Source organism: Drosophila arizonae, chromosome 5, assembly GCF_054131065.1.
Source record: "Drosophila arizonae isolate 15081-1271.41 chromosome 5, UAZ_ARI_1.0, whole genome shotgun sequence".
Lineage (NCBI taxonomy): Eukaryota > Metazoa > Arthropoda > Insecta > Diptera > Drosophilidae > Drosophila > Drosophila arizonae.
The window spans coordinates 14855474-14880338 of record NC_142925.1 but is presented as its reverse complement, the minus strand read 5'-3'; the positions used below and the strand labels follow the sequence as shown (position 1 = coordinate 14880338).

The 24865-nt window shown below is 35.8% G+C and overlaps 5 protein-coding genes across 17 annotated transcripts; 2 read left to right on the top strand and 3 right to left on the bottom strand.

Moving 5' to 3' along the window:
• Positions 1–100: 100 nt before the first annotated feature.
• On the bottom strand, positions 101–3935 carry Atf6 (bZIP_ATF6 domain-containing protein ATf6). The gene is made up of 3 exons (XM_018010003.2): positions 3760–3935; positions 1676–2922; positions 101–1613 (listed from the first exon to the last, which is right to left on the bottom strand). The coding sequence occupies exons 1-3, from the start codon at positions 3782–3784 to the stop codon at positions 228–230; spliced, it is 2658 nt and encodes an 885-aa protein (XP_017865492.1). The 5' UTR covers positions 3785–3935; the 3' UTR covers positions 101–227.
• A 531-nt stretch (positions 3936–4466) lies between these two features.
• conu (Rho GTPase-activating protein conundrum) lies at positions 4467–10429 on the bottom strand. 7 transcript variants are annotated; one of them, XM_089470120.1, is made up of 10 exons: positions 10310–10429; positions 9790–10149; positions 7289–7541; positions 7148–7215; positions 6721–6891; positions 6567–6655; positions 6234–6506; positions 5581–6172; positions 4993–5511; positions 4467–4927 (listed from the first exon to the last, which is right to left on the bottom strand). In XM_089470120.1, exons 3-10 carry the CDS (start codon positions 7410–7412, stop codon positions 4772–4774), a joined length of 1992 nt encoding a protein of 663 aa, XP_089326246.1. In that variant the 5' UTR covers positions 7413–7541; positions 9790–10149; positions 10310–10429; the 3' UTR covers positions 4467–4771. The 7 variants fall into 7 exon arrangements, with proteins under 7 accessions (XP_089326246.1, XP_089326243.1, XP_089326244.1 ...); XM_089470117.1 differs by having other exon boundaries at positions 9790–10008; positions 10197–10413; XM_089470118.1 differs by having other exon boundaries at positions 10240–10413.
• Positions 8580–24810, top strand: Wnt5 (Wnt oncogene analog 5). Of its 7 annotated transcripts, XM_089470100.1 has the most exons (11): positions 11516–11665; positions 11754–11846; positions 14358–14789; positions 20642–22223; positions 22282–22366; positions 22432–22612; positions 22932–23397; positions 23465–23644; positions 23933–24035; positions 24255–24422; positions 24504–24810. In XM_089470100.1, the coding sequence occupies exons 3-11, from the start codon at positions 14674–14676 to the stop codon at positions 24689–24691; spliced, it is 3069 nt and encodes a 1022-aa protein (XP_089326226.1). In that variant the 5' UTR covers positions 11516–11665; positions 11754–11846; positions 14358–14673; the 3' UTR covers positions 24692–24810. The 7 variants fall into 7 exon arrangements, with proteins under 7 accessions (XP_089326229.1, XP_017865489.1, XP_089326226.1 ...); XM_089470103.1 differs by lacking the exons at positions 11516–11665; positions 11754–11846 and adding an exon at positions 8580–8707; XM_018010000.2 differs by lacking the exon at positions 11754–11846 and having other exon boundaries at positions 11505–11665.
• LOC108615518 (putative salivary secreted peptide) lies at positions 15092–19021 on the top strand. The gene is made up of 3 exons (XM_018010046.2): positions 15092–15251; positions 16447–16900; positions 18794–19021. The coding sequence occupies exons 2-3, from the start codon at positions 16718–16720 to the stop codon at positions 18968–18970; spliced, it is 360 nt and encodes a 119-aa protein (XP_017865535.1). The 5' UTR covers positions 15092–15251; positions 16447–16717; the 3' UTR covers positions 18971–19021.
• On the bottom strand, positions 18988–19629 carry LOC108615511 (uncharacterized). Its single transcript, XM_018010037.2, has one exon. It carries the CDS (start codon positions 19582–19584, stop codon positions 19213–19215), a length of 372 nt encoding a protein of 123 aa, XP_017865526.2. The 5' UTR covers positions 19585–19629; the 3' UTR covers positions 18988–19212.
• Positions 24811–24865: the final 55 nt, after the last annotated feature.

The window sequence follows — 24865 nt, the reverse complement described above, 5'->3', positions numbered from 1 at the left end:
GTTGGCTATGGAGAAACGATATATTTATATAAGGAATATACTTACATGTTTAAAAAAATTACTTTAGATATCCGACCGCCTTATTTAATAAGTAAAATGATTTACTAGTAGTCGCTAGACTTTTTCAGATTTATTTATTTAACTTGCACACATATAAAATTACATTAAACATTTGAAATATGAAATATAAACCAAGACTCAATCCCGGATATATATATTTAAATGGATTAGTCATTCAAACGTGAGTCAAAGTCAACTGTGAGTACCTTACTATTATTATTAACCATGCTTTTGTTGAGCTCCACTAATCGTGGCTTTTCCTGTGAGGCAGCTGCAGCTGCTTGGTTCTTGGGTCCAACCATGAAGTATGTTCGAACCCGCGGCTTCTCGTGTTTTATCGACCTGTCGAGAAACTTGCTGCTGCCCAGCGTCCTGTTGTTGCTGTTGGCATTCATGGAGGTGGGCTTTGCTTTAATTTGCCACTTCGTTATATTCGGCCGAAGACTGGCCGGTATCATGTGAGACTTAAGCTCCACTTCCTTTGTATTAAATATCTCACAGTCGACTTGCATCATCATAATGTCGCCATTCGGCGACGGTTCACCAGTTGGTAACAACAACGACATTTTGGGGCGAGAACTCTTGTTGTATGTGGAAGGCGATAGAAGTATGTGATCTGTATTCAATGAAAGAACATAAAATGTATCCTCTTGTCGTTTGATTGCCTTGAATAGATGAATCGGTTCGCTTGTGTTAAGAGTGTTTTTGCTGCTTAAATCAATTTTCCGTTGCTTTTGTTCAATATCCGGTATCGTTTCCTTAAAGCCCAAAAAGCTTTTACGTTTGCCAAGTGTCGCAGTCTCTCTTGCCATATCGGGTAATTCCAAATAGTCTGTCGAAAACTTAAAGCCATGTGCGTTATCCCGGTCAATGTTATATTTTGAATTCATGCCCAATTTGTGATATCCACTCGTATTAATCAGTTTTTCCAAATTTAATGCCAACCGCGAGTACTCCGACTGGTTGACACTAGAGTTAGCACAAGAACCATTACATTTAGCTGAGGAAGGGTAGGTCAAGGGTGGCGGATCATTTGCTCTATTAAACCGAGACGGCTGTGTGGCATTCCAATGGTCGTTTTTCGTAACATTGGGGCCACGACTAATCGGCCGTAGAAAGTGTAATGGTGGAGGAGCTATTGCCTCAGCTGGACGATTGCTTTGGTTCAGCTTTTCGTTGTACTCCTCTTCCGTATCGACCCAAAGCAGACGACGGCCTATCGGAACGGGCTCGTTCACAACATTCGAGTCGCTCGTGACGGCGGCTGTATTTTCTGCCTCCAGATTCTGTTTGCTTAGATATGATTGAAAGTTTCCGGCATTCAATGTGACCATGAAAGCCATCGCAAACAGCACGGCGATATTTTTCTTAACCGTCGCAGCATTCATATGCTGTTTAAAGCTTTTGGTAGTTGGCCTCGGAGCGATCTTAACGTGTTGATCAGTTCGCGCATTGGAGTTCAACGAATGCAATACAAATTCACATACACTACCTTTGCGGCACTTGCATGTTTTGGCTAAAGCAACAAGCTGGTTGCGTAACGACAAGTTTTCCTGTAAGAAAAGATATTGGTTAAGTTCTGTAAGTAATATACAGAGAGAGGGAGAGAGCTTACCCCCTTAAGTGTACTATTTTCCTTCTCCAGATTATGCAAACGCGTTTCCAATGAGACGACATACTCCTTCTTCTTCTTGCGCGACATTGACGCCGATTGCCGATTTTTAATCATTCGCTGCTGTTTCTTGAACATCTTCTCGTCTATTGTGTTTCTGAAATGGAAATTCGATGATTCCGACTCCATGGAGATTTCCCGTTTTAAATTGGAGTGTGGAAGTTGACTCTGATTCTTGACAATGTTGGACGGGCTCTGTGTGAGAGTTGGACATGTGGAGGCGTCAACATTTTGATGGCCTTTTATTTTAGGATTTCCTGTCTTCATTACGATCTTTGGAATATGTGTTTTGACACTGCCATTGATCTTTGCGCCCTTAGAGCCATTCAAGTTAATCTTATCCATGAGCGCCTTGTAGTCATTTGTGGAGAGGAATATGGTTTTGGTTTTTCCGACGTTCTCCGTTGCTGCCTCAGCTATAATCTTTTCTCGAGTCGGCTTCTGAGACTTGGCAGGGAGGCTCGCATTCACATTGACAGGAATGAGCCCTGTGACGATTGGTGCACTTTTCACCTCCAAAGTGGTTTGCAAAACCACCGCCGAGTTGTTGACGGACTTGCCAATAATCTCCTGATTATTGACAACTGATGCTGCAAATTGTGGCTTTTGCAAACTCTTTTGAATACTGTCTTCATTTCGATTGGTAAAGCTTTGCGCAAATGGTACTGGAAACTGCGACACATTAAATGAGGCAGGCGCCATATGACTTTGTTCTTGTTGCCTGTTCTGCCACGCATCGGAGGTGTCGCTGTGGACGCCACTTGTTGAACTGCCACTAAAGCTGCCACAGCTGTCCGTTGGCGAAGGAGTATCGCGATCTTGAATGTGCTCCAACAGATTGCCGCTCGTTAATTTCTCAATTTCTGCATTATCTTCACAGATATTGATCAAATTGCTGGAAGCATCTATTGAGGATCCCAACGATGTTCGGTCGACATTCCAACTCTGTGTTGTTGTTGTCGATAGGTTGTCGAAGTTAAGCTCCAAATCATTATGGCTATCTGTTGTCGACTGAAACAAATCGGAGAACAGATTATCGTTGTTCAGTGAAGTGCCACGATCTTGCGGCAGGAAGGTATTAAGGTCCAAAGAAGAATCCAGGTGCGAGACAGTTGAGCTTATAATATCGTCAAAATCATGATGATTTATGTCATAGCCACTTGGAGATGACATAAAGGACGACAGTTCGTCTAAAATAAAATAATTGTATTAAATGAATTAGAAAAATCCATAAATACATAAAAATGTTTATAAATGGTTTATTTTGAATTTTTAATGAAAATTATATAGAGCCAAGTCTTAACACATACTTATATGTATGTATGTATTTCTACGTGAACTTAATTTGTGTACTTAGGGTATACATACTTATACCCACAAAACAGTAATGTAGTCTTATTTAACTACGCCCACTGGCTCATGGCAAATCAAGAAAATCGATATTTGTGTGCCAATAATTTTGCCGGGTTTTTTCATGCTCTAATTGGATTTATAAAAATATTTCAAATTGCTATTCAGCTTCCCATAGAACGCAAATTAGATGTGTGTCGATATTTTTGTTTATCAATCAAAATGCAATTCCTGCACATATACATATGTATAAATATGTAGGTAACTGTAATTAATGTATATTCATGTATATGCATGCATGTGCATTTGTAGGCGTGTATTTCATGATACGTAGTAGTATTTGTCATCACGTTTACACACGTTGCGATCGGATTCGACCAAGGTTTTACAATGTTATCACCTTTTTAATGTTATCTTTAATTCCACGTTATCAATAAAAGTAAACTCAATGAACTGACACACAAAACAAAAAAAAAAAAAAACTTTTAAAGCAAGCGGCATATTAATGTAAAACAATACCATTATTTAATGCACATTTGGTCCATTTATTTAATGCATTGATTCATGTCTCCCACGCTAGCCTGCTTAAATACGATTTTGTATTTATTACAGGTGAATGGTGTCAGTGTGTAGCATTTCATTGAACGCTGTTTTATCAAACACTGACGAAAACTTACCATAAAAACTGTCGTCCACGTCCATTTCATTTACAATTGTTTAGAATTGTTATTAATAAAACTTTCTGTTTTTATACATTCTCATATTAAACCGAAAACCGTATTCCTTATGGAATATTCAAGCAATTTGTTGACGAAAGCAAAATGGGATTGCTGATGACACTATAGCTGTAAAAATATCATATAGAAATAATCGATGCTATCGATGGCTGCGTTTACCGATACCAATTCATCAGGAGTTGCGTTCATTTCCATTTGATGCGTCGTTTAACGATAGTCAGACATTTTCATATATTAATCGATTTCAGATGGCTAAATCATATAAAAATAAAACCTATTAAGAAATGCATAATTATTTAATTATTTTATGGACTGCTACTAAAAGTCCAATTCTGGTAGCATTGATTTTTTTTTTTTGTTTTTTTTTTTTGTTTTACAATTTTCTTTGCTATATCACTAAAAAATTCTACTCACTTGGCTTTCAGAATTCTAATCTATTGTTATTTTCAGATGATCCAATAAAAAGAATGACAGGCGCATAAAAAAAGGATTCGGAGTTCCCCTTCCTCAGAAAATGATGGATACGTACATAATTCAACACAATATTTGTCAAATATATACATTTTTTATTGATTTTAATAAAATCAAATTAAATGTTTTTTTATTGCTTCCCAACCCTTTTAACAGTTTTAGAAAAAATAATACAATTTTCATAACAACATAACCATAATTATTTGAACATAATTAATGAATTATTTTCGTGACACGTTATATTAAGGATAGAAGATTAATTAATTCTGAGTCAAACTTAAAAAAATAATTTTTAGTATTCAATTCATAGATACTGAACATTTTCATAGTATTCAAAATAAACTTGACCTTTCTGAAGAAATTTGTGTAAAAGAACTAATGTAAGCAATGTAATACAGACTTACAGTAGTATATTCAATATTAATTATAAAAAAAAGAAACTTGAAATAGACGTAGCACGCGTTGACCTTTCCGCTTCAGCTTAGACCACGAAACGATGCACATGACTTGGATTAAAGGATGGGCGGTGACCCTCGCTATTACTATTCCTAGAAATATCAATTTCAGTAGTAGGACCAGGCGTCGCTCTCGCATGGACTAAAGGAGTTTTAATTGCCCGTCGATGACCACGTTTACCCTAAGATAAAAGAATTTTCATTATTAAATGATAGCCGAAAATTGTAGCTTATATAGCTCGCTTACCTGACGAACTTTTTGGTTACGTGACTCCGCAATGAGATTATCAGAAACCTGAAACAAGCTCTCGCCCCGTGTAATCAGAACGTTCGTTAAGCGACAGCACAATGCAGCCATTTTCACTTGTTCTGCAATGCAATTCTTATCGATCGGATGTATATAGCGTGGCGGAAAAAATGATGGAGCAATTATCGTGGATACATTATGTAAATTCATCTTATTGAAATCTTTCAAATCGATAATTATGTTGAGAAAGCGTAAAATGGAACGCAGAGTGTTGCGGTTTTCGTGTGGAAGCATCTGGCATAAAATAGATAATGCACGTATTTGGTCCGCTGGGGGTAATGTGTGACATTGATAGAAAAGTTGTATAAGTTCGCTTGTCAGCAATGGCTGGGGCAGTTCGCGTAACCAACGCTTAAGCAATGCACTAAGTTCATGTACGCTTGCATTGCTAAGCAATTGTGAAAATTTTTCTGGCTTTTGATAAAAACTTGATTCTAATTCGTTGTAAATTAATTCAGTCTGCAAATATATAAAAACATTAATTAGTATTAAATAAAACCGATATTAGAATTACTTTTTGTCAGTCACCTTATGTTTTTGTCCAGCCACACGCAAAATACCCTCCTCTCGTGCCCCTCGCTTAATTAGCTCTTCCAGTAGACCCTCGAGAAATCGAGGTACTAATGTTGAGTCCATGCCAGATATTTGCTGGTCACGCCGTATAAGTGCGTTTAATGAAACTCCAAACAGGCTGCCCTCCTCCTTGCGACGTCTTTTGAATGGTTTTCGCTTGTCTAGCGAAACCTGATTGCGATCAAAGACTGTGGCTAGCTCTAGCCAAAATATTGGCTGTAAACGTTTCAGCTCCGTTTCACTTATTGTACTGATGTCGGAGGTGTGTTCTTGTAAGACGACATTATTGCTGTCTACGGTGTCAATGCCATCCTGACTAGAATTTTCTCGGCACATATTTTCAAAGCTGATGCCCTCTCTTGCTGACGGAGAGCTGCTGTGTAACTTTTGCTGAGTAGAATCCAGGTTTATTTTGTTTAGTATCTTCTCAGGTGACGACAATGCCGATGACATTGGCGCTGTACTTGGAAGAAACTCGTCGCTGGAATCACCAGATGAAGTATTGTTTTCACTCTGTGAATCCGGTATATTTTGTCCACAAACTCGTCTAAATTGTGTAAAATAATTCAATTATATATGAGAGCTTCGGCAACTCAATTAATACATACCCAATAGAACAAGATGGATCAGAACCAGAACGATTACGTGGTATGTGCAGCGTGCCAATACGCGAAAATCCAAGCAACTCTATACCTTCTGATGTATACATGGGTATATCGCAGCGCACTTGCGAGCCGCGAAACAAATCCGTGGACGTGGCGCTCTTTAGCGGAGCACTTGGAGTTCGGCGTATTTTCTGCTTTAAATGCTTGTTTACCGAAGGAAATGCGTTGGCATTATAATTTGCTGTACTGTGGTCCGAAATGCTTACAAAACTTGGACTACAAAATGTGAAATAATGAAATAAACTGAAATTCACTTGAAGAGGTATCAGAACTTACATTGAGGCATTGCCCCAAACTTCGTCACCGTGTACGGAATCTAATGAATCTGGTGTGGCACTTCGGGATCTAGTTCCCGTACTGGACTCCTGTGAATACAATCGATATTTATAATTAATTCCATTTTTGTTTAATTAATTAGTTCAATATTTACGTCAAAATCGCGAAAGACGTCACGTATGTCAGGTTTACGTTTTGATCGGTTTTTACTGCGTCCTCTGACAGTATGATTGAGCGCTCGCACGCGCTGCTTGATCGCCTCGGCATGAGGTCTTGATAGTGTGGCTAACACGGGCTCAAGATCTGTGGAACGCAGCTCAATGCCCTGGGAATAAATAGGAATTTTATAAGTAACATAATACGATTGCTGGCAGTCAACAAATTTAAAATAAACTTTTGCATTTAAAACAAAAGAAGATACTCTAGTAACAATATATTTACAAATACTACTCTTGGCTTTTCACTAACAATAATAATTTCATAAATATACAAATTGACGGGCAAACTTTATTCCCTAATATCTAAATTAAACAAGGCTGTGTTTGTTTAATTTTTAATTTTTGTTAGTATTCTTTGCTTACCTGTTCAAAGGGTCGTGTCAATTCTGGATATCCAGCTGAAATTAACCACTCTGCTTCCATTTCTCCATCTAAATAAGATATAGTATATCGGTAATATTTATATTAATATAGGTAGAATTACAAAATCGGATGTTTGCTTACCTTCGTAATGTATTTCCGGTTCGTTGCATGCTAAATTTGTGTGCAACAGATATTCATTGAGAAATTCCGTATAATCTTGATCGCATGTGTTGTCCATAGAGTTATTGTTATGATTGTTGTTCATCTTGATGGTTTATATATTTTGAAAATATGGCATACTGTTTAATTAATCACAAAGCAAGGAAAGAGCGGATCTCCGCATTACAAACTATATATATACATAAATATATATATAATTTAGCTTGCTATATCACTGCAAATATATAGAAAATATATGAGACATATAAAAACAGTCAGATAAGAAAAGAATAAAAGAATTCCCTTTCTTGCGCATACATTCTATATATCCGTTATTGATAAAAGTTTTCTGTATTTCTGAAGAGTAAAATATATTTTCTTGTTTGTTAATAAATCAAGAAATCTTATTCTTAATTCATGATTCATGATCTCTTAATAAGAAATAAATTGATCATTTTGAAAATGAGCACATACAAATTTACAAGTTATATTTAACTATATATTTCTATATAAAATTTATAATATTTAGTTTATTTTTAGAGTCATAAAATGTATAGTTTAATGCTCCAAACATTTGTCTTAAGGAGATAATAAAAACGTTTTTATTTTATTTTTTATTACTGAACCGGATAGGATTTTGCCTATATAGATACTTTCTAGATAAACATTGAGAACAGCCTTAACTGCGTAATACACATTTTACAATGTTGTTGAGGTCTGCTTTACTCTCTTATCTTATTCTTATTATATGTACAAATATATGTATGTATATAAGTTAGTTTTAAACTATATCTTTTGAAGTGTAACTTGAAGAACTGTTTATTTTGCTCTCGAGGCGTTGTCATTTAGATTTGTTTATGTATTTTGTAAGGACCATCTAGCTAGCGACCATATGATATGGTGATCGATATGAGAGACTATATTAAACTAAGCAAGGAGACACTATATGTATATATGTATGTTTACAAAGTCGTACACTCAGAATCGTAGTAGCTCAATAAATGTGAATATATGGCGTCTATAGAAAAAACAAGCACAGCAGCTGCATAAAGTGCGCAGTAGAATACATTGAAGAGAACTACGAGAATGCTATAAACACTGGGTAGGGTACCCTACCTTGCAGACACTCCCGACTGTGAGCAGTCTTACCTGTGGCAGTATATTGTATGCTTGGCAGTGCAGGTGTGAGAATGCTAATAAGAGAACTACGAATATGTCTCCGATTTTAAACGAAAAAATTCTTATTGAGATATCTAGTAATCTAGCGCGACTTATTTTCCAAACACAGTCAGACGTTATAATAACCGTGGCTTATTCCAAAGCAAGACTAATCGAATTTATAATTCTCCGCCAACTTGTAGCTGATCGAGACAATTATCGAGTGTAATTGTTAAGTCGTAGGTAGGTAGGGTATGTGCTACGCATTTATAGTGCGGATTTGGGTTTCGATCATTTATGCAAATACCAAAGTCTATATGTGGGAAGCAATTGTTGTTGGCACCACTAGAATACAGCGAGGCATAAATAAGTTTCATCCATTCTAAGCTGGCTAAGACGCATTTCTTGATGACGGAAAGCTTTTTTGATTGACGTTCTTTGTCAAATCGGCGATTTATTCAATTGGCATTTGAATGGGTTTATTTTGAAACGTCTTATTGGAACATGCATTTCTTATTGGCTTCTTTTCTTATTAAGAAATGCACGCAGAGTTCAGCGGAAAATATAAGAGTCACCGAACATCTTGATCTTTGTTGCAAATCAAATTTATCCTGATGTCACCGAAAAACAAAGATTACGGAAGACCTGAAAGCTAAAAAGATTTAACAAAGAGTGACACACATTCATGCAGACATACGAACACATGTATACAAATACGTATGTACATATGCATAACCAATTTTATCGTGTTCATATTTGTTCGATTTGACTTTTAACATATTTATCTAGACATACATAGCAACAAATGTACCATAAATTATGTTCATGTACTTAGGCACCCATACATACATATATACATACGACTAAGGAGTTGCTTTAAAAAGTTATCTCTACATGTATCAGCACACATACGTACATATGTATATATGCATAACAATACGCATTCATTTAAGTGTGTTAAGCGATAAATTTGTTTGCTCAATGGGTTAAAAAATGTATATGTATATATAGATACATACATACATATTCATGTTTTTTTAAGCTTGGTATTATGTATTATTAATATATACACATACAGGTATTGAAATGCGGACATAGGTATAAAGATACAAATGTATGTAATGTTTTATTTATTTATATATGTATATACATAAAAACGGCCATATTCACATAGTTCATGTGTATGTGTATGTCTATTCACATACACAGCACACACATATACATATTTACGCAGTGGAGAGAGTGAAATGTTTGTATATATTTACCTACATATTTAAGTATGAGTAATTAAATGCATAACTTTAAATATATATGTATATACTTACAGACAAAACGCCCAAATGTTTATAAAACAGCACTGAACAAATTTTAAAAATAGCAGGTTCAGCTATGGAGTTGCATACATGTACACATTTAAATACATACACACATTTATATATGTATGTTTATGCAAAAAAGGGAAATCATCACATTCGTTTAATTATATGTATTAGTTTTCTTTCACTTCCTATGTACGGAACTTGTTGCACTTGTTTTTTTCCCTTCTAGCAATAACAATTTCATATGCACAAATACAAATGTATTTTTAATTAGATATTTTGAGTGTACAAATTGAAGTAATTTTTAGGTAGGTAAATATTTTTGTGTTTGAGAATATATATGTGTATGGGTGTGTGTACATGCATCTGTAAATAGTTGTATGTGTGTAATAAATATTATAACTGTTACGTACGTATGAATGTAAACAAGTATGTTATTAGAATCCGTATTCATACAACATATCAAACCGAAAATTGAAAATGAACTGATATACTTAAGAACGAACAACTTCAACTTCACACATACACGTCTCTTGCTCTCTATATATAAAAATTAATGATTGTATATGAATAGTAAGTGAGTGTATGCATACGAAGTATGCAAGTGTATATGTGTATGTGTATTTGTGTTGACAAGATCAGGTTTGAGTTGAAGCGTGAGCAACAGGCTTGCATGCATGTAAGCACGATTTGATACCGACAAAATTGTCCAAATCACTTTAGTATACGAAGTTGCGATGGCGCATCGAGTTATCGGTTTTTGTCAATAGAAATTTTTAATAAAATAAACATTTATATTTATTAAGTTAAATATATATCTCATCAAATTAATTTTGTTGTTCAATAGGAAACATAATAAGTTCATTACAATTTGTTTTTAATATATAAATTAATTCTTTATGACTTCACTGAGAAGTTATCGGAAGTCTAACACATGTATTATATGGTTACCTGAGTGATGCAAGAATATATAAATTTAAAAAAAAAAAACTCTTTTATAATTTATATATGATATTTATATGTTTATAACTATGTACAACGTACTATATACCCCGTATTATATTATTTATCCTTTATATTAAAATAAAATATTTTATATATACTATTAATATTTTTATTTACAAAGATAGACTCTGAAAGAATAATTTACTCCAAGGAGTTCAAGGCACGTGTCCATAAGAGTGAAATAAAACATAAAAATAATAAACAACAAATCGTAATCAGTGAGGTATAAACCGATTAAAAATTGGTAATTAAAATTACAGTTATATGAGGGACAAGAATGTAATTTTTTATATGGAAGTCCTTATTACAATTTATCGCACGACAAACTATCGTTTTAAACTTTTCGAGTTATGCGTAAAATGTCTGTTTCTTACATTTTGTTATCGAACTATGAGAATGGAATGAAAAATCGAATGATGATGATTCTGCGATCAGCGAAAAATATGAAAAATATTCAATTTTAGATCTGTTGTGCTGACCGATGTTGGAATAATTTTAAATTAGTGGAATTTAAATGTAACTAAATATTAAAAATATCTCAATATTTTTTCGACTAGGGTATTATAAGGTGATTTTAGACTTCTAATTATTTGCACCATAGCAACATGATGCGCAACTCACATTTAATATGAGAAGTAAAAGTATCGTATACAAAATGTATCTCAACTTTTAACCAGGGCAACATTTGGTGTTGCCAGTTAGTCGCATACTCTAGTTATCGCTCAAACATATCGGGCAATCGATATGCATGTTATTATTCAGTTATTTACAACTCACCACGAAAGACTTCAATGGCAAACAAGTTCTGCAGTTATTTACAATTTTCCGTTCATAGTAAAACTCAGCGCGCTTCTTTATTTCTTTTGGACGCGTATCTGTACGTTTCGTGAGTTTTACATACATATTAGCGCAACATAAGTGATGAATTTGTGTCACTTAAATTAAATACATTCATGCATTTATAGATGCGTGTGCATACATATAAGTTTGTGCGTAATTAATTGATACTATTGTGCCACCAGTGTCGTATGCAACTATACATATAAACAAATCGTAAGGTACATAAATACATGCATACATAGAGATGTCACATAAACAAAATATATGTATGTTGGTGCATATAAACAAAGTGGGCATACAAATAAATTGAATGAGTGTAAAATGCTAAGTGAGCTCGATTTTTTTGAGTATTCGGATACACACATGAATACATACATATGCATGTATAAACAAAGCCAATTTTATGCTACGAAAGGTACATGCGTATGTGTGGTATGTATGTATGTATATGTATACTGAAACATACATTTGTATGTTTACCACTTTCTCAGACAGCTCAAGAACGGTTTTATATACATGAATGCATACACACATATACATTTACATTTACTCATGCGTATGCGTGTATACATGAGCAAGCACGCATCTTTTCCTACCGTAAACAAGTCGCACTGTTAGTTAATATACACACACACACAGATACAGGCACGTACACAAGTGTATTTGAGTGTGTGTAATTTCTTCAGATATCTGGAGCAGCGCCATCGGAGAGTGTTTAGCACTCAAACATACTTAAAATATAAGAGTAGTATATACAGTTGTATGTCAGGCATGTGTGTCAAGCAAATCATACAGCAGCAGCAGCAGCAGTTGATGCTTGCAGCGACCAATTACAAATTATGGTAACAAAACGTATACATACAGACAGACAGACGGGCAGACATACAGTTAGATATATGTACATGCGTACAATTTGTTACCACAATGAATGTATGCATGCGTTTTTATATGCATGTGTGTGTGTGTGTGTTGGGATGTATGTGTGTGTGTGTGTGTTGGGATGTATGTGTGTGTGTGCTCGTCTGTTTTTTAAAGAAGGGTGTGTGTTTCCATTGCATTTAATTATGAAAATAACCGTGACCACATCGATCTGAAAATGAAAGGATTTTATCGTAAAAATTTACATACAAATAGCTAAGTTCATACCTACATACATTCAGGGCAGTTTGACCAGATTTATGGTAATATATACCAAAAAATATATACATACATATGTATTTGTGGAAAATTGATTAGATGCATGCACATATACGCATGTCTCTGTATTGTTAAAGTCTCTTTGTGTGTGTGTGTCTGTGTATAATAGCCACCGGGATTTAATACACGCATACATACGTACACTGTACATGCATACATATATCATATATAATTGGGCTCCTACCTATCCACCTCTGTGGCGGCAAAAGTAGAAAGGAGAAGGCAATTTACTCTATGTATGTATGTATGTATTTACCGGTACTAATTGAAAATTAGTGTTACAAAAGGAATCTTTTTGATTTTGTGCGAATGTGCGTCACAGGTAGACGGAAGCATCTGTGCGGTCTTTGGGCATAAAGTATCTCTCTACCTGTCTGTGTGTACCTATACATATGCCTATATGCATTAATCTAAGGCACAATGAAGCGCCATGCATTAGCTTATTTGAAATTATCGCTAGTCGATTTCCTTTTCGAAATGGTAATCGATTTGTTTTTAAATTCAAATTGTTTTTTATTTTTTTTTTTTTATTTGGTAATTATTTTTTTAAATATACATATAATTTTTATATTATTATTTTTTTTTTTTTAAATTAATTTCATTTAGTATTAATTTTATTTATTTTTTTATTGGTTATATTATTAGTCTAAATACTTTTTATAAATATTTGAATTTTGTATTACATTTTTAATGTTAAACTTCTGATTTGGCTAAATTAAAATGAAATTGAATTACATCTGCCCCAGTCAATCCACATTCTTTCTTATAAAATGCGCTCTACAATTTAAGCCCACTACCAATTTAAACGCTCGACAGTCAGTAACAGTATATTTAGAGTTTTCAATCAACAAAGCCTACGACATAAGTTAAGTCGTTCAACTCTAAGATAGCTGCAATTTTAAACGTAGAATCCGAGTTAAATACATCAGTTTATATCTCTGCATACCTAAACGACAATGTGACGAGACTAATTCATATCTGACCTACAATTCATGTAAATAGACAGACTAAGACTTGTACATTTCTTATACATTTAGTTTTTACTTAGAGCAGACAGAATAGATTAGAAAGCTCATTCTTACTATAGATTAAGTTGGTCTGATTACAGAGATTTGTAGCCGTCGCTTTCTCTTAACCTGCATTAGCCATTGACGTTCACGGCTATTTGGTAATACGATGCATAAATAAGGAAAGCGATAGCTATGATTTTCCTCTTGTTGCTTATCGATATTGCTGCGGAAAATTTATCGATGAAAATGAATAACTAATGCTACAGCGAGCTCAGCTTGTTGCGCAATCGAGATTCAACTCTTTCTCCAATAAGGATGCAGTGAGGAAGGCGAATGGCAACAAAAGCTTGCGCAGTGGAAAGAACTAGAGAGAACTAGAACGAAAGCTTTATTTTAATGATATATCATTTTTGAAAATTGAATAAAAATATTACAAATGATATTCATTTAATATTTATAAATATAAAAAAAAAAAAAACTAAAATTAAAAACTAAAACCTAATATTGTTTTTCTCTTTTCAGATGCCTTCGATTGTAAGTGGCGCGAACTGAAAGAGAGAGAGCATGCATTAATGGAAAAGGAGAGATGCGATTATTGTCCAATCATTAGGAACGAAGCAATGCTAAATCGTTTTAAAGCAATAATAAAAGAAATCTGAAAATGTTTAAAACCAATCAAATCAATGATCCATTACTGACATCTATAATACAAGAATTCGCCATATAATTTCAATAACATTGAATAACGGATCAGTGGATAACCAAGAAGAAGACGAAGACGAACTGTCAATATTTGTTGTAATTCAATTATCAGTAAATTTGATTGCAACACAAAAAGATGTCAGTCATAGAGAGGAAACAGTTTCTTCTGTGGGCAATTATCATGACTTTTGTGCTGCTGTCTGTAACAGGTCTGGATGCCGTCTCTGGCTTGCAAGGCGCTCCAACATGGATGTAAGTATTCAACAATATATCTGTATATGAAATATATAAAATATGTACATACATCACACATACATACATACATATGTGTATATGCAGCTGAATATTGCAGTCATCAAACGGTGTATTGTCTATTCAAATCAATGAAACAGGCTGTACTCTAACTAAATTTTCATAAGGAGTTAGGATAATTAATTAATAAGGCTGCAGCGAATAGAATGTTGTGTGTTGTGTCTTAAAGTAGTTAATTATAAATATTTATACGATCAATTTAAATATCATATCATATATAACAAGCATATTCCAATACATATCGTATAGCACCTTTGCTTAAACACGCATTCTTGTATGGAACTTGCGCAGTTTATCAAATTGCAATTCTAATAAGCATTTACTAATATAATTTCCGTATGTCACAAGCCGTATCAAATTAGACTACACTATTCTCGTAATCCTATTGGCATCATACATCGAGTAAATAATTCTCGTTAAAAATAGTTTGAATACTTTATTCAAGAGATGTTTATATTTATATTTTATAGTGTCTCGTTATCTCTCTGACGATTTGTTGTTTTATAAATTTGCACAATTTGTTGTTTATTAACCAAATAATGAATAGTGGCTTTCGTAGTATTTTTTTTTGTGCAAAGTCTGACCAAAGTTTATTGTGCGAATTCGAATTTTATTATCTCTATGTCTAGCACTTGACTTAAAAAATGAATTTTCTCTTCCCTTGAGACGGCAACGCAATTTATAGGATTTCCTATTTAAATGTTGTGGAATATTAGAATTTAGTGTAAATATTTACATATATATATATAAAAATGGATGATTTATTTATACGAGGTGTGCTAAACAAATATCGTGATTTTTTTTTCCAAATATAGAATTTATTAATGTGATGAACCAAGAGCAGTTCCCAACAGATATTCATGCATGCATGCAAAACATGCATAGTTATATATACATACATATAATATATACATAGTTACATATACAATAATATTTAAAAGAAATTCCAAGCTCTTTCCCTGGTATCATATGTTTAATTCTTATTCCATACATTCAATATATTTTTGTAATATTTTTAAAATTTGTCACAGACTAAAAAAAATCCCCCATATATATGCAAAACAGCTCGATTATTTCAATCTGTGCGCTGTTTGCAACGACAAATTTCGACTTAGATTAAACCAGAGCTGTATGAATTGAGAGCCTACAAAAGGGAGAGAGATACAGAGAGAGGGAGAGAGGATGGGAGGCATGTCTATATTGTTTGGCTGTAGCTACATATGCTACCAATCTATATACTTTATAGAGGGTCAGTAATCTGTAGATTAAATACGCACTTTCTTCAAGTGTACTTTGAGGATAGTTAAGCATTCCATTCAAGCATAGAAATTGCAATGGACTTCCTGAGCTCTCAAGGGCACTCCATTTCCGGCATGCCATAGACCGATTTACTAGCATATTTTATTGTATTTTTTTTCTTCTATTATATTCCGGATCGCTGACGCACTCGTCGTATTGATAAGCATTTTAAGTATAACTGCCTCAATCTTTGACTCACCATGTTGAGTATATTTAATATATATGTATATGCATATAATCTATGAGGCTGTAGCTATTTTCGAGTGCCATCATTTGGGGAAAAAAACTCTCGTTTCAGAGCCATGAATTAGTTGAGAATATATACTTATCGAGAGCGGTTGTACCAACAGACTGAGCATATAACAAAAATCGAAAGCTCTATTTATATAATATATATGCACCTACTACAACAACAACAACTAGCAAAGCTGATAACATTCGAATCAACTGGAAGCTTAACTAATTAAATTTAGTTAACAGCGAGCAACGAGCATCACTTTCAATTCGATCCCAGAGATCACTTATCAAATTATATATATATATAGAACCGAGAGAACCTTGAACTGGAAATGTTTGTCAGTGTTGTTGTTCCGTGTTTCCTCTTGGTGTTATATTGCGTGGCACCTGTGCTCTCCGTATCCAGCACATGGGGCAATATTTCCAATTCGGCGCAATTGTTGCATGCCGAAAACGTCGTCTACACCTCGTCGCCAGGAAAATATGTCGAGCACGAAATCAAATATCCGACAAATGTGAGCAGTGCTATCTAAATATCTGTGATAAATTATCTCAAGAATTCACTAGTGTTAATTAAACTCGAGTCGCATGCCGTTCACTCATTCATTCATTTTCCCGCCCAATCAGACATGGATTTCTCTCAGTGTATAAACACATGCCACTTTTTGCGAATTCGAACATATGTTGATAACCCCGATCTCAATTTGCAATTCGGCCAACAGTTTGACAAGTTTGCTATATGTCCTGGCAAATTGAAATATTTAATTAGAAATGAGTTTGAAATAAATGTAAAAATAGACTAAATATATATAGCAATATATAAATAAATATATATTATATATTCGCATTTCCGGTTTAGTTCAGTTTTTTCAATATAGAAAGAGAACTGTAAATCGGAAGAGAGCTCGCTGCTTACAATAATTAAATTTCAATAGTGCTTGACTTTAGACCGAAAGTTCTTGTAAATAAATAAAATTATATTTTAATACGATTGATGTAAAATTTAAGGTATTTAAAAATATATGATAAAAATTAATAAATTGATAAAAGTAAATAGCTAGGTCAACTGCGGATATATCCTACAATGAAAAGATAGAATAGATATGCGTATGCAAAGGCTTGTATATATAATGTAAAATTCCTATAATTTCCTGATGATTTTTCAAACATTTTGGATTTTGGAAACTTCTCTAATTTAAAATGCTGAAGAGCGTGCACCATAAAAGTCGTTAATAAAGAAATCTGCCATAGTAAGTCTTATAAGCGCAGCTTTTACGCAGCGGCTGCGCTTGTAAAGTGCGCAGTAAACGAAGCACGTGCTTATGTGTGCGTGTGAGTGTGCAAGTATGTGTGCGAAGAAGCGTCGAATGGGTGGACTATTAGAGCAGAGTACTGTAGTGATAGGGATATATATATACTTCAAAGTTTAAATTGGATATAGATTTTGTATGCGGATTCAAATATACAGTTATATATAGGTATCTTCTAAGTACTTAACTTTAAAAAGTGCGTTTTATATTCACTTGAAACTAAAATCTTAAATATGAAAATGTTGCAAGAGATGACGTGTTCCGCATTTTCTAAAAGGTGTGTCCCCAATGGGTTTGTTTCGTGACACTTTAAAACGCTATCCTCCACAGTTGGATAATCGAATAGATATTCATTAGCTTGCGTCCCACATATAGGCAACAAATCTGAAGCTGCCAATTAAATGTGTTAATTGCATTAATGATGATAGAAAATCAAGGGAAATTTCTTCAAATCTCGCCCACACACTTCAATTTGTCGTTGTTATTTCATATATCGGGAGTGTTAATGGAACTGTAAAGTTATCTATTTAATTAATTCCTACCATTCATACATCTAACTCAAATCATTTATTCATTCAGCTTATATCAATCTAATTGTATTTAACATAAACAAATATTCATAAAATTTATGAATCGTAAAAAAAAAAAACCAATTAATAAAATATGAAATCATTGCCAAAAAATATAAATCGCAAACTAATCAAGGAAATAGTTCAAAGCCATGAAAATGTGAGAAGTTAAATGGCAAATAAATATCTAATAAATAGAAAATAAATGAGAAATTAAAAATTTTATAATACATGTAAAATTATTATTCAAAATTCAATTTCATTGTAAAAGAAATTAAAAACTTTTTACTGTAAATATAAAATGTACAAATTAATGTACAACAAAAAAAAGCCACAAGTTAACTATTTTCAATATCCTTACATTTCAAATGGCTATACATCCATCCATTGTACATATTCAGAAACTAATCTTATGCACGCACGTAAATCCTGTAAATAAATCGCTTGTAAAAAGAAAGTACGCTTAAATGAAATGAATGATGAATCAAAAAGGAAAACAATAAATATTTCGGTTTCCCACACAATTTAGGGAATTGGTAATGGGCGCATCATAACGGGAATACGAGCGTTCGACCAGGTGACAAACAACACGGGAGGCCATGCTACGATTTATTCTGGAGGCCCTGGTTTTAACTTTGTGAACATCAAACTACAATCGCAGTATAATTATGGCTTAATATTTCGTGTTGAAATTTATGGCAAATAAATAACAAATCAACAACATTTATATAATAAAATATATGAAGTGTATTAAGAATTATTTGTAAAAATATTATTGGACTTTATAGTAATACTCACATAGTTTTCAATAGGTGTTAAAAAACTTGATATATTTCATATAAATTCACTAATCGAGCGCAATGCATTGACAAGTTATAAATTTAATGGATTGATTAATTCACACAAATAAATACTAGATACATTAGGTGGCATTATTTTAAGCGATTCTTATGCACCCCAAATTTCCACCTGAGACTTGATGGCGCCACCGCGGGCCGAGGTGAATTTGATTGTGACTGATTGGGAGCCCACACCGCCGGACGTGATTTCAGCTGTGGCGCCTCGCATCCGTTTCAGATTTGTAATGGCTATGTACTGGATGGTTTTTGGCGCAGTCGGGTCCTGTGTGAGCGTGTATGTCTTTGTTGTGGTCCCGAGCAGAGTCTTGCTTCTGTAGACGACCTCGCGGGCGATCAGCTGGCTGGCTGCTACCTTAGCACCCCAGACATAGTCGAATCCTTCGCTGCTGGTGCCGCCCAGTGCATGGGTCGTGCAGACGCAGGCGGCTGCGACAAGTATGAATGCAAGACTGATCTTCATTGTATTTGGCTTTAAAGTACGAATTGAACTGATGCTCCGTCTGGTGCTGTCTCTCACTTTTATACAGCGACTTTCGAACGAGAAATCGCTGCAAACACGTGGCCTAGTTTGATAATTAAACTTTGACAGCACCTTCGAAGGTAATGGCATCATCAGCTGCATTGGCATGCCTATCCATAGATAACAGACCGCATAGATTACATGATTCCCCAAGATGTTGAAACAGCTGTAACTGTTCTTCGGGCTGATGTCTCAACCATACACAAAATAACTTGAAAAACCCGTTTATTAAAAACGAAAACTATGTTTCTGAAGGGAAAATTAATTTGTTTTCGTTCCATATTAAGCAAACACCAGCAATGCTAGATTACAAAGTCAAAAAAACAAAATCATACATATATGATATTCATTGATATTGATCTATAGATATCTCTTTGAATGTACGAATTTGCCTTGTCCAAATTTGACTTTTAAAATTAGTGAGTTTGAAAAACCGTTAACTGAAAATAGTTTCCGAAAACAAAAGAGTTTTTCTCAATAAAAATTAGATAATCAATGTCGATGCTATTATACAATATATATGAATGTCTTGTGATTATGGTATATCTTATCAAAATATTTAAGACTTACTACTTTTGAATACAAGATTTAATTCTTATGCACATTTTTGATTTAAGTAAAATATGAATAGAAAATATGAAAAGAATTGGTTGTAAATATACTATATAACATGAAGTGGTAGTGAAACCTAAGGAATTATTTCATCCTTTGGTTTAACCTCTCTGCAAAGAAGGTGATAAGTGAAATATTTGCTGCAAAGGACCTCTACTTCTTGAAGCACAAACTTCTAATTTAAGCCTGTTAAGTCTTCATAGTCTACATATACAATAGAATCCTCTTATCAAGAGAAATATCCTAAAATGTGGAAGGTTTTGGTGAAAGGTCTCTTAAGAATAGAAAGGCTACTAGCTGCGGTACAGGGAGTATAACATCGTATTAGTAGTTTCTCATCAATTATAAACATCAACATTAAGGAACTTCTTTTTCCATGTTGCAGCTGTCTGGGATTACGGTCGCCATTCATTGAGTTCGGCCCGCATGAAGAGGTGCTCGCAAATACGAGCATCCCACTAAATATCACCAAAGATGAACAGGCGTACATGCACCAGGAGGGCTTGCGCAAGCTGGGCACGTTCATAAAGCCGGTGGATCTGCGCGATTCGGTGACTGGCTATGTGAAGGCCGATCTGACCAAAAGACTGGACACGCCCAGCGCTCAGGCTCGGCGCGTGCATCCGATACAGGAGGAGATGGACCAAAAGCAGATCATTCTGCTCGACGAGGACACCGATGAGAATGGTCTGCCGGCCAGTCTAACGGACGAGGATCGCAAGTTCATTGTGCCCATGGCACTGAAAAATGGCTCGCCAGAGCGTTGGACTGCCCCGAACCGAGCGTCCGTGGCTGCCAGCACAATGCCGACGCGTTCTGCTCTGGCTATGGCCACGCGACGTCGCAGCACGACAGCTCAAACGAGCACAACAACGACACCCGATCCGACATCAAATATTGATGATCTGAAGAAACACATACTCTTCCTGCACAACATGACGAAGAGTGACACCAACTTTGAGTCCAAGTTTGTGAAGTTCCCAAGCCTACAGAAGGAGAAGGCAAAGCAGTCAACGGGATCGTCCGCGAGTGCCAAGCGGCCCCAGCGACCGATACTCCAGTATGCCGCTCCCATAGCTCCGCCCACACGCAAAGTACCTCAGGGAGCACACACACCGGGGCAGAAGCCATTCGGTGGTTACTATCACAACGAGGATGAGGCAAACAGTTTCTTCCATACGATTGGCGGTGATGGTGGCACCATGGATCGCAGCAAGGAACGTGGCAGTTTCGATACTGTGCCCCAGGTGCATCTGCTCAGTGAGGAGCAGACGACTACAGCGAAAAGCATACCCATAACAACCACGCCCACTCCGGTGGACACAACATCGAAGCGAACTACCAAGCGTCCCGTCTGCTTGCGTAATCCCGACTCTCCCAAGTGTGTGCGTCAACGCCAGCGCGAGGAGCAGCAGCGACAGCGTGAGCGCGACGAATGGTTTCGCGGCCAAGCCGAGTTTATGCGGCCCCACTATGAGCCGGTCGTACAAACGTTAAATAATACCAAGCGCTTCGCTGTATCCATTGAAATACCCGATTCATTTAAAATCCATCCCGGCTCGCCTCAAACAGACGATGCGTCGGAGCTGCAGATTCTGTCGCGTGTCGCACGCTCACAGCACAAACGGCGCTACGCCAGTGGCACTCAAGCAGATCAGGCTCCAATCTCAATTGAGAAGCCCTCACCTGCTGGCAATTTCTTTGCCCATGACATCATAATGACTTCTGCGGGAGTCACCAACGATCGCGAGTTTATGCTCGCCAATATGCATCAGTTCGGCATGATGGTGCCGAAGGAGCAAGACAATGATACCACACCAGCCCCCCCGGCTTATTCAGAAACTATAGACTTAAATCCTGACAACTGTTACACAGTTGACGGCCTTACATATGGCCAGAAGAAGCTCTGCGCCTTGCACACGAGCGTTATGCCGGCGATCAGTCGGGGAGCGCGTGCAGCCATACAGGTAAGTCAATTAGAGAGCCACGTTGCAAATATATTTAAATATTTCTTCATATTCCCAGGAGTGCCAATTTCAATTTAAAAATCGACGTTGGAATTGCAGCACCACAGAAGATGTTTCGGTGTTTGGACCCATGACTGGCTTAGGTGAAATACAGTGTATATAAATAGATATATAGGTATATAAATAGAATATTATAATTGCATTTCAGGATCACCAGAAATGGCCTTCATCCACGCGCTGGCTGCAGCGACTGTGACCAGTTTTATAGCTCGCGCCTGTCGCGATGGCCAGTTGACTTCGTGCGGTTGTTCGCGAGGCTCGCGACCCAAACAGCTGCACGACGACTGGACCTGGGGTGGCTGCGGCGACAATCTCGAGTATGCATACAAGTGAGTGTGAATTTCATTGCATAGCCTATATAATTATAAACATGTCGATAGGATTATAGTCATAAAAGTTAAAAGTGGCTATTATAACCTAGTTAGTTTTTATGCAAGAGGCAGAAGTAGATATTCAGACATCATGAGATATATATATATATTCCTGATTTGGATAGTTATGAGAGTCAAGCTAGCCATGCCCGTCTGTTCTTAAGGCAGTCTTTCGTCCAGTACAAATCTTAAAAACTTAATATGCATAAAAATTGATAGGAATACATACAGAAAACATAAAGTAATCATGAAATATTTCCTCTTCTTATATCGTTAGATTTGCAACAGATTTTATTGATGTACGTGAGAAGGAAACGCGTCGCGGCACTCGCGGTGCTGGCAACCCCGAGCGTCGTGGCACGCACCAGTCGCAACAAAAGCGCAAGCAAATTGAAACGAATGGTACAAAGGATGCTGGGAAGTCCGATTTTAATGTGACAGATCCAAAGACGACCAACAAAACTGCGGCAGGCAGTAATTCAACGACATCCGTTCTGTATGAGGCGCAGCCCAAAGCCAACAACAAAATGAAAGATCAGCCGGTGGATAAAACACCAACAACACGTCCACCATCGTCGTCGTCATCGCTTGCACCGCCCAAACAAGAATACGAAGCCGCAGACGCTGATGGAGGTGGGGCAGAGTCGCGCATTAACCCTGATGATTTATTGGAGCTTCAGGAACGAATTACAAAAGAAATTCTGAATTCCAAATTGAAGGAAACAGAAATGCTTGAATTACAGGTAAGAAATGGGCTTGCTACACAAATTGTTATTGCTATTAATAATGAATATACTTAATTAAAAACAGGAAAAAATTAATCGGGAAATTCTAAACTCGAAACTTTTCCTCGGAGAGGCGAACAGCAAGAGGCGTAAACGCAAGCGCAAAAACCAACGGGCTGTTCGTGCAGATGCGCCCATGCTGCCCAACATTAACAATAAGGCTCGAAGTCTAATGAATTTACACAACAATGAAGCTGGCCGCAGGGTAAGTGTAGCATGTAGTTAGGCGGAATATATTATTATGAATGGGTCTGGGCTGAGGCTAAGAGTAGAATGTATTGAAAAGTCATGAAACGGGTTTAGAAAAAGTTATATAGTTACTGTTCTGTATTTAAATGCAGATCAGATCAGTTTAGGTCAGATGTGGGCATCAAGCAGTTGAGATTGGTCAATAAGGAATTTTTTTGAGTATATAATACATTTCCCATTTATAAATCATGTTTAATATCATACAATACTAATATATATTTTCTTCCATCTTTCATTGAATTAGGCGGTGATTAAAAAAACACGCATTACTTGCAAATGCCACGGAGTCTCCGGGTCTTGCAGTTTGATTACGTGTTGGCAGCAGTTATCTTCCATAAGAGAAATTGGTAAGTTCAATATAAACGTAATAATATAAAAAACGGCTTTTATGATTAAAATTGAGTAAAGGAAAGCGAAGGCAAAAAATATATTTAGCCCAACTTATTTATTAAAAACCAAACGCTGAATCGATTTAGCAATGCCAATATTTCGCCTCGCTTTAGTTATTTTACTAAATTTGGTAATACTCTTATAGTAATTTATTTTATGTTATAAACTTATTTTAGGTGATTATTTGCGTGAGAAATATGAAGAGGCTACAGAAGTGAAGCTGAATAAACGCGGACGTCTTCAGGTTAAAAACAGCGAATTTAAGGTTCCCACTGCACATGATTTAATTTATTTAGATGAGAGCCCCGACTGGTGCCGAACAAATCGTCTCTTGCAATGGTCAGGTAGGCAATCGATTATCATTTACAATTATATTATAGTATATTCAAATCTAATGGATTATTTTATTTTCCCTTTTTGTTTAGGCACGCACGGTCGCGTCTGTAATAAGTCGTCATCGGGTCTGGATGGTTGTGGTATACTCTGCTGTGGCCGAGGGTACAACACCAAAAATATTATTGTTCGTGAGCGCTGCAACTGCAAATTCCACTGGTGCTGCCAGGTTAAATGCGATGTATGTACAAAAGTACTCGAGGAGCACACTTGTAAATAGGTTTTACTATAGGCAGCACAGAAAATGTCCATATGATCACGATTCACATAAACATAAATTTAAACATATTTATATATATATCGATTTAGAATATTATTTATTAAATTATATAAGTAACATGTCTGTTGCCTAATGGATTTTTTTCTTAGCCACTCAATTTATAATCAAGAAGGT

What these genes read in the sequence shown, in the direction of transcription:
- Atf6 (XM_018010003.2), bottom strand. Translation starts at nt 3,784, where the DNA reads ATGGACGTGGACGACAGTTTTTATG. An exon ending in CGTGGACGACAGTTTTTATG is followed by an intron (nt 2,923 to 3,759) that starts GTAAGTTTTCGT and finishes ATTTTATTTTAG; the next exon opens with ACGAACTGTCGTCCTTTATG. An exon ending in AAAATAGTACACTTAAGGGG is followed by an intron (nt 1,614 to 1,675) that starts GTAAGCTCTCTC and finishes CTTTTCTTACAG; the next exon opens with GAAAACTTGTCGTTACGCAA.
- conu (XM_089470120.1), bottom strand. Translation starts at nt 7,412, where the DNA reads ATGAACAACAATCATAACAATAACTCTATGGACAACACATGCGATCAA. An exon ending in ACCGGAAATACATTACGAAG is followed by an intron (nt 7,216 to 7,288) that starts GTAAGCAAACAT and finishes TATCTTATTTAG; the next exon opens with ATGGAGAAATGGAAGCAGAG. An exon ending in GTTTGGGGCAATGCCTCAAT is followed by an intron (nt 6,507 to 6,566) that starts GTAAGTTCTGAT and finishes CACATTTTGTAG; the next exon opens with TCCAAGTTTTGTAAGCATTT.
- Wnt5 (XM_089470103.1), top strand. Translation starts at nt 14,674, where the DNA reads ATGTCAGTCATAGAGAGGAAACAGTTTCTTCTGTGGGCAATTATCATG. An exon ending in CAAGGCGCTCCAACATGGAT is followed by an intron (nt 14,790 to 20,641) that starts GTAAGTATTCAA and finishes TCCATGTTGCAG; the next exon opens with CTGTCTGGGATTACGGTCGC. An exon ending in TCGTCTCTTGCAATGGTCAG is followed by an intron (nt 24,423 to 24,503) that starts GTAGGCAATCGA and finishes CTTTTTGTTTAG; the next exon opens with GCACGCACGGTCGCGTCTGT.
- LOC108615518 (XM_018010046.2), top strand. Translation starts at nt 16,718, where the DNA reads ATGTTTGTCAGTGTTGTTGTTCCGTGTTTCCTCTTGGTGTTATATTGC. An exon ending in AAATCAAATATCCGACAAAT is followed by an intron (nt 16,901 to 18,793) that starts GTGAGCAGTGCT and finishes CACACAATTTAG; the next exon opens with GGAATTGGTAATGGGCGCAT.
- LOC108615511 (XM_018010037.2), bottom strand. Translation starts at nt 19,584, where the DNA reads ATGAAGATCAGTCTTGCATTCATACTTGTCGCAGCCGCCTGCGTCTGC.